Consider the following 8935-nt stretch of genomic DNA (forward strand, 5'->3'; position numbering starts at 1 on the left):
CCGACATTACTACCAATCTGAAAACCAAATTCTCGAGTCATGCAACCAAAGGGCAACCCATAGGCTTGAATCCAAAACTCCTCCCTGTTGAATGCCACCTCAATGATTGACATAGAGTCATCACAGAAGCCATCGATCAAAGGACCATGGTCTACCATTGATCACCCTCAACATGTCATGCTCTTTATTGAACTCAACAAGGAACTTATTGAATCCAACTTCTGAAAATTGGATCTAGCTCTCACACCTCCAAACTTTTGACATCGTAATCTTGAAAGCCTCATTTTTAATCATTTTATCAACTATGAGCAAAACTAACAGGTAAAAATGTTCCTGTTGCAATCCTCTTGCACTCATAGGAGCTGTTAAGACAACCCCCTCCCTATCCTTTTTAGTAAGAGACATTCTTTCCCATTGCCTGGATAGCTCCTCCTCCATAATCTCCTCTTCAGACAAGCCTCGCCAGCCTAAGGACCTTACTCTAAAGGAGAGAAAATCTCCCTAAAAGAGAGAGACAAAATAAAATATAATTTTGAATTTTATCTTGATCAGAAATTGTTTTAGAGTTTTATTTTTAGAAATGATAATTGTAGTCGTGAATGTGCAAACACCGTACAATCATTTTGAAAATAGTGAATAAATACGAGATTCGCATGAAAAAAAAATTATTCTTTTAACAGTAAACTTTACTCTTTTTCAAAATAACTGTACGATACTTATAATGTATTATTTTTTTTTCATATTCTTAAAAAAGACCTTAAATAAGTCAGTCATAGCCTCGTGAATCACACCCTTTTCAAAATTGAAACAAGTAGGAAAACCATGTTAATAAGGTGGGTGGGTGCCGCTTTAGTGCATTTGTTTGGAAGATCGACGGTGGGAAATTGGCTTTGTAACCACCAATGGTCAGGCGGCAAGTGACTTGAAGCTTATGCCTTTTGAATGGACATACGAAGTATTTATCAACATCATGTCAACATAAATTATTAAATATCATAAAAGGAAAAAAAAAGAAGCCAAACAGACTTGCTCTTTCTTTGTCTCTATCTTTTTTTTTTTTCTTTGTTTTTAAAACATATCTTTTCTTTTCTTATTTCTCGCATCTAAATTCCAATGCCATATATTATTTGTCTAAAAACATTTCATTTAAAATCAAATCAATTTTATGCTTTTATTTTGTGGCCTTTTTTGGTTTTTAATTAAAAAATTTATATGGTTTTAAAATTTTATAAACACACGAGAAGTGAAGTCCAGGTCAACAGGATATATGCAAATAATATTCCTTTACCTCATTCCCATCTGTAGGATAAAGATTTACAGTCTTTCAATAACATCGAAATAAATAAAGGGAAAGAAAGCAAGGCATTTTTTTATAATTCAAAGAAAGCTGAACATTTCTTAATTACTTCATTATACAATACAAGAAGAAGAGGTCACATACTCTCTCTCTCTCTCTCCATTTCACCTTCCTCTTTTCACAAACATTTAAGAGATTCCACCAATGGTCTTTTCTTTTCCGTTGGATTGTACAGATTTCTAGCTGAAATACCCATCTCAATCCCTTTTATTTCTGGTTGATTTTTGGCTGTTTTCTATGATTCTTCTTGGATATTAAGACTTTAAAACTCTCCTGGGTTCCTGGCTTTTGCTTTCCTGCGCCAGCTCTCTTTCTGGGTTGTTGCAGAAAAGCCTTCCATACCCGGCAGTATTATGCTATACAAGGCTTCCAGAGAAAAAAATTATTTTCACTTTTCTCAAAATTCCTAAGTTTGTCAATAAATTTGTTTTCTGTTTTCTTTTATTTTCTTTATTTATTTTCTTTTCCTGGTTTGTTTTTTCAATTCCTTTTTCTTCATTTGGGGAAAAGAGTGAGACATGGGCAAGCATGGGCCTTGCTATCACTGTGGAGTTACAAGTGAGTTGTTGTTTCTCCAACTTTATTTTGTTTAATTCTGAACATACAAGAAAAATCGGTTTCTTCGTTGTCTTTTCTCAATAAATATTATGCCAATAGTTTGTGCTTAAAGAAATAATTCTTTCATGTAAATATTACTATACACAAAAGGGAAGAGATTACTTGGACAAATGAAATGAATTCCCAGTATGTAAATCTCGTATTATTTTGTTTTCATAATCCAGAACCACATGCTTGCTTGTTTCTTTGAATACACTTTGAGTTTGCTAATGGATTTTAAATATTCGTTTTCGATTATTCCCAAACCCTTTGGTTTTATCATTTCGTTCGTGTTCATCTCCTTTGACTGTCGTTGGATTTTCAAACTATGTAACCTACTCAAATTGAGTTTGAATGCTCTGGGTAATTATGGAGTCTAAACGTTACTTTTATAACTTTCCCATTGCTCTCGAGGTGTCTGTGAACCAGACTACCGAGTCAAGCTGTAGTTTCAATTCGTATTTCTTTGCCAGCTCTCTGATTAAATCACAAAATAGTACTATCCTTGTGGTACCCGTGTCTCATTTCCTTTATGACTTAGACTACTCTCTTCTTTGTTTGAACTGTTTTCTCACTCTGTCAATGTGGAACTTATGTTCCAACTCAAATTTTTTGTTTCATTGGACATAAATTGATCTGAAGCTGTTCAATTCAATTCCTGATAAGGATTACCTGTATGGTGATAGACTCTGGATTCAGTTCTAAATGTTGACGTCAACAAAACTGTTTCTTATCATTCCAATAGAGCTTGGTTTATTACCTCAAAACTTGGCACCTGGTGCATTCTTTTGTTGTGCATTTTAACTTCTATCCTCAAGAGGATCTTCCATATAATCACAACTTCAATGCGCATGCCTCAAGTCAGCAGAACAAAGTTTAATGTTAATTATTTGGATTCAGTACTGCAAGTATTCCATTTGCTTATTAGTCTATTGGATATAAGTTGTGTGAGGGAAAGAGATTCTTCTCATTACCATGGTTGTTAGATTCTAGAATGCAGTCTTAATCATTTGAGATTCAGATCAAAGAAAATGTATTGGAGATATAAAAATGCTTAATTGGTATGGAATATATTTTTTTACCCATCGACGAGTGGTGTAAATGTAAAGGAATCCTCAAGAGCAATGCCAATTTGTTTTGTTTTGTTTTGTTTTTGCTTGTAACTCAATTAGTGCACCTCGTAAAGCGATATGCTAGTGTGCTAGAGTTCATCTACTGTATTTAAAAAAGAAATCCTAGGCCCTAGCCTAGTCCATCTAAGATTTATGCTATGGGCTCCATTGATATTTCTTGTTGCATTAAGATAATAATATGTAGTTAACCCTGAACCTAGATTAAGAAAGGAGGATCAGCAACCTGGGGTTTTGTTTTTAAAAAGATAAAGGAAACTATGGAATTGAAATGAAGTAATGTACTGACTATCTACTCAGCGTGCTAGAAGGAAGTAATAGAATGATAATTGCTACTGTGACAAGTTATTTATTGTAAGTAGGATGTCCATGTTAAATTTCTCACCTCCATTTATACTCATAAAGGTGTTTCTGTTTCCTTGTAATAGAATTTACTAACAACATGCTATGCTTGGTAACTCTTTGCTCTGAACTCAACCCAACTTTAATCCCCAATATGAGCTTATACTTAAAGATGATTATATGGTTAGTTGACCAACTAGGACCGAGCTATGTTCTCATTTGAAAAAGGTTTGGGGTTATTAATCCTGGTGTCCATAATCCATCTCTTATTAGTTCCCTGGTGTCTCTGGCTGCTCTTGACTTGATGTGATAAATGACATGGTTAACCATGAATGCTATTTTACAGGCATGGTTCCCTTGAATCCTGTTCTTTGCATGTCCAGTTGGCTGAACTGTAGGAACCCTTGTCTCATTCCAAGTTGCCACTACAGCACGAAACATCTTGGTGGACAAAATACAAATTGTCATGAAAATGTTTATTCTTTGTCATGCAGTTGTGCTGAACTTTGTCTTTATCCATGGCATGACTATACATTTTTCATCTTCTGAGCTGATCTCCTCTTGATAGTAATAACATGTCTCAGTTTAGCTGGGGTTATTTTCAGGTTAATATGACAACTGAAATTGGATTATTTTGAAATTTTAGAGGAGCAATTGATCTGTAGTCATTTATGTTAATTTTTATTACATCTTTCTGTTTTTACTTAAAAATTATTTAAGGTGTATTGACGCCTGACTGTGAATCATTGCACCAGATACTCCCCTTTGGCGCAATGGGCCTCCTGAGAAGCCAGTCTTGTGCAATGCTTGTGGATCTCGGTGGAGGACAAAGGGAACACTTGCAAATTATACCCCCCTACATGCTCGGGCAGAACCTGATGAGTACGAGGATCACAGGGTTTCCAGGGTGAAGAATATATCAATGAATAAGAACAAAGAAGTGAAACTGCTCAAAAGAAAGCAGGACAGTGATAATATGGTGGTTTACTGTGATGCCTCTGATTACAACCTGGGATTTCGAAAGGTGATAGATGAAGATGCAAGTAATAGATCAAGTTCTGGATCGGCAATATCTAACTCGGAGAGCTGTGCGCAATTTGGTGGTGCAGATGCAAGTGATTTGACAGGTTGGGCATTCACCATAATGAGCATATTTCAAAGTCAACCGGAGAGTTACTAAATCTCCAAATGTCTAATTATCATTTGGAACTTACAAGTTTTATGTTCATTATTAGACAAAAGTGACTTTAGGGAAAGACAAGGAAAAAAATAGGGAGGAGAAGACATTATGTTTTTTGCAGCAAAATAATGTAATTCTTTTCAGAACATGTAATTCTGGACATTTGCTTCTAAGTGCATCATATTCATATCTATTGCACGAGTACCTCAATGTTTGGTTCTGATAAGAAAGTACGATTACTCATGATGGTAATACCTTACTGAACTATGTAATTAACCCCATTTCAATGGTTCTATTCTCCATTTGATCTAAACTGATCCTCAAACAAGTGATTCAATTTCATTGATTTCTCTCAGTCAAAAGTTCTAGTTGTAGCTGATCATTCTCAATGCAACTCTCACAATTTTTTTTGAGGTATTCATTGTAAACTTTTTCAGTATTTTCCTTCAGTAGTACATTTTTATTACAATGAGTTTCAACTGCGATTCATTTTTTAAATCTGTTTTCTTGTAGTTCTTCATCATCTTGTTATCATATAAAAAGACTCATTTTCATTTTGACATGCAGTATGCGAAGTTTTGTGCTATCTCGCAATAACCAAGTATTTATGACCGTACATGCTATTTAATTGGTGTCCTTTCAGGTCCAGCTCAATCAATCGTGTGGGATACAACAGTGCCTTCAAGGAAGAGGACTTGTGTGAGTCGTCCAAAGCCATCTCCAGTTGAGAAGCTTACAAAAGATCTATATACTATTTTACATGAACAGCAGTCTTCATATTTCTCTGGATCTTCTGAAGAGGATCTGCTTTTTGATAGTGAAACGCCAATGGTTTCTGTTGAGATAGGACATGGAAGTGTTCTCATTAGGCATCCAAGCTCAATAGCTCGAGAAGAGGAATCTGAAGCTAGCTCGATTTCGGTTGATAACAAACCATTTCCGTCTAACGAGGCTTATTCACATTCTGCTGTCCCTCCTTTACACAACGATGGCAAGGTTGGTTTTCCAAGTTCTGGATTTGAAAGAATGCAGAATCATTCTGGACAAGGGATGCAACCAGAGCAACTTAAAAGGTAACTTCCTCCTACGTGTATGTTCAACTAGGTGGCAAGTTTTGTACACGCTGATCTCCAAATAGTTTTCACTTTGATACTTTGTGAGCATAAATGTCAGATTTGTGTGCAACATGGATGTGGGGCCTGTAACATGTCTGAAAGGCAATAATAGGATTATTTTTTGTTTTTAGTTTCGTACTAGACAGATCATCAAGTGTTAGTGTGAATTGCAGATACTTTGATAACAATGTGGAGAAACACTAGGCTCCATGGTTGGTAGAAGAAATTGAAAGCCTTTTCCTCTCCATGAATATTTTTTCTGATGCTGCTTGGAATTGCAGGGACAAGTCTCAGAATGAAAGCCTACAGATCTTGACAAGCCATAACTCTCCACTATGCTGTATAGATTTGAATGTAAGTTTTGTTCACATCCTTCTTTGGTTGTATCATAGAAAACTGATCTTTTCAAATTTAATGAAGTTGTTAAACTACTTGTTTGTTCCCATCCTTTTCTATAGAAAGCAACCTAAACTATACACAACATTACAAATAGCATAATATGTGTTCCAAAGAGAAGAAACGGAAAGAGCAGGCGGCATCTCTCGTCGTCTTCATGGAAATTTTCTCACAAATTCTGGTTTTTTTGTGAATCCAATTGTTGAGTGCTTATCATAATTGCAGCTCATATTTGGTGTAGGATGTTTTAAACTATGAGGAGTTTATGAGAAACTTGACAAATGAAGAGCAACAACATTTGCTGAAATATCTATCTCCAGTTGATACTGTTACAGTTCCTGATAGGTCAGAATCCTTTTCATTAAGCGTTATTAACAAAAGAATACTTTTCTATTAATGTATGACTGCAACAGTGATTTTGAGAGATGAAACACAGTGCATATTTTGTATTTCAGCAATATATCTCTTGTAAGCATGCATAAATATTTTGAGCAGGTGATAGATAATAGGGTTAAGAAGTTGAGACACAATCCAGGTTTCATGATGGTTTACTTGTTGCATGCAGCCTCAAAAGCATGTGTGATAGCTCACAATTCAAGGAGAACTTTATTAATTTTCAGCAACTGCTTTTGGAAGGGGTCTTTGACATATCCTTCTCTGGCGCAAAGTCTGAAGACTGCAAGACTTTGAAAAGGCTTGCATTATTTAATTCGACGAAATGCAAATGGGTCGAAAGCTATTATGCACTTAAGGTTGGAGCTGGCTATTAAAATCAGATAATCACTAGATAAAAGTATTAATGGAAAATGATTCTGCTTCTGTATTGCAACTTATTGATGTCTTTATTTGGCTGCAGAAATATAAAAGTAGTGTTGGAGGATCTGTTGTTTTAGGACCTAATGCCACTGCCTCAAGTAATTTAATAAATGTGAAGAGATTGCGGGACAGCCAAAGTCAAAATCTTCCAGGTTAGCTGAGAGTTGTTTTGGCCGGATTTTGCTTAATGGGCTAGGACTTGTCTTAATGTATTTTCTGGGTTTTGAAACACAACAAAGGGTTTAATTAAGTTTGCAATTTCCCACGAAAGGGGTTTCAGAAAACTGAGTTACTTTCTTTGCCAAATGACAACAGGCTGTTACTTGTACAGTGGGCTTAAATTACAGTGTTCTTTTCAACCTCATCAACTGTTTGTACATCTAGAATCAGCAAATGCATCCAGACAACTTCTAAACCCTATGCTTTTCCATAATCTCTGTCCCATCTTGTTTAATTGACTTTTTATTTCAGATATATGATACATATATAAGATACTGTGTAAAACCCCTTGCGTTCTCAATTCCTCTCATTCTTTCCACCTATCAGACATTTTCCATTCTATTGCTTTAGGCGGTTTTGCAGTGAATACACCATCCTGGTAGCCACCTTTGGAGTGGATACCCAGCTTGTTACTACTAGACATCTTGTATCTACACAACCCAAAGAAATATTTTTTTTTCATATATAGCTAAACATTTCCAGGTGGAATCCCAGAAGACATACTCCTAAAAGCAAAACAAATGTGCACTTGTGTTCACCAAAAAACTATGTTAGATATATATGTGTGTGTGTGTATAATATCTATATATATATATATATATTGAAATTTTACACCTTCCTCTATTTCTATATGCAAATTTCATAATGGATTATTAGCATGATGTAGAGCAACATTTTAGATGCGTTGCAAGAAATGTAGTTATGTTTGCAATAACATTAAAATAATGCAGAATGGAATGGTTCTTAAGATGTGTCTTGCATCTTGTAGAGGTAAGGACCATGATGAAGTGCCCAAAAAGGGTGATCACGAAGGCTAGCTATGAGACCAAGGAACTCGTAGACAATGATGGCTCTTGCTTTAGTCCAAGAAGCCTTTTTGCTCTGCCTTCGGATGGCAGTTCCCTCATGCTTGATTCCTTAAATTTTGTTGAAGAAAATTCTGACCAGGATCTTCTGCTGGACGTTCCACCCAATGGCTCTTTCCCGCAGGCAGAGCTCCTTCAACCAGCTTTAAGTTATGGAGCCCAGCAGGCAAGTGCTAGTAGTAGCTTGATATACCCACATCTTAGCCGTTGGTGACAGTGAACCTGTGACTAGGGTTCACATATTTTGGATGGTAACCATAAGAATGTCTGTGAATGAGCTTTGCTGGTTGATCTTTTTTTCCTTTTTACGATTTTGAACTTGGAATGTTAAGGATGAAATTTGTGGGTTTTTTGTATAGGTTTACAACAGATTGTAACATGATACAGATGTGTTAATTTCCCGACAGTTTTTAAGCAATCTTAGTTTTTGTCTGGCATAAACTCGAGAGATATTAGCTTGCTTTGTCTGTATTAATTATTTTTGCCGAGAGGAAATGAAAAGATTAAAACAGAAAATTGCACATTGACGAGGCAAAACTCTTGTGATGCATGTGAAGGAAGTGGACATGGTGGATATCTTTATGCCTTTTAGAGGAAACCTCCATCGTTCAATTGGCTGATTGCGTCTTAAAGATTAAAGAACACGAATGCATATCCTTGGATTTATGGTTATCAAATGGGAACAGAGGATTATCAAGTAAGAATACCATTGTTTGTTTCTCCAACAATGACAAGCTTAAAGAACAATAGGAGATTCCCAGTCCATTCTGAAGGCTATACCAGTTGTTCTTTTTGAGACGGGAGGGATTATATAATTAGTAAGCTCAGCCACGTGATACTAGAGCACTGCATGTAACGGCTCTCTTATGAATGAGGATGTCAAGAATTTATGAATAGTAATGAGATGAGTTGTGAAT

The 8935-nt window shown here is 35.8% G+C and overlaps 1 protein-coding gene across 1 annotated transcript; it reads left to right on the top strand.

Annotated features, from left to right (window-relative positions):
- The first annotated feature begins 1379 nt into the window (after positions 1-1379).
- LOC108995561 (GATA transcription factor 26-like) lies at positions 1380-8543 on the top strand. The gene is made up of 8 exons (XM_018971147.2): positions 1380-1915; positions 4182-4553; positions 5250-5679; positions 6003-6075; positions 6359-6462; positions 6683-6869; positions 6974-7085; positions 7922-8543. The coding sequence occupies exons 1-8, from the start codon at positions 1876-1878 to the stop codon at positions 8230-8232; spliced, it is 1629 nt and encodes a 542-aa protein (XP_018826692.1). The 5' UTR covers positions 1380-1875; the 3' UTR covers positions 8233-8543.
- The last annotated feature ends 392 nt before the right edge of the window (positions 8544-8935 follow it).

This window comes from Juglans regia, chromosome 2 (genome assembly GCF_001411555.2).
Source record: "Juglans regia cultivar Chandler chromosome 2, Walnut 2.0, whole genome shotgun sequence".
NCBI classification, from domain to species: Eukaryota; Viridiplantae; Streptophyta; class Magnoliopsida; order Fagales; family Juglandaceae; genus Juglans; species Juglans regia.

Excerpts from the sequence above, each read along its gene's own strand:
- LOC108995561 (XM_018971147.2), top strand. The coding sequence starts at position 1,876 with ATGGGCAAGCATGGGCCTTGCTATCACTGTGGAGTTACAA. Across the intron at positions 6,870-6,973 it reads AAAGCTATTATGCACTTAAG|AAATATAAAAGTAGTGTTGG; the intron begins GTTGGAGCTGGC and ends ATTTGGCTGCAG. Across the intron at positions 7,086-7,921 it reads CCAAAGTCAAAATCTTCCAG|AGGTAAGGACCATGATGAAG; the intron begins GTTAGCTGAGAG and ends TGCATCTTGTAG.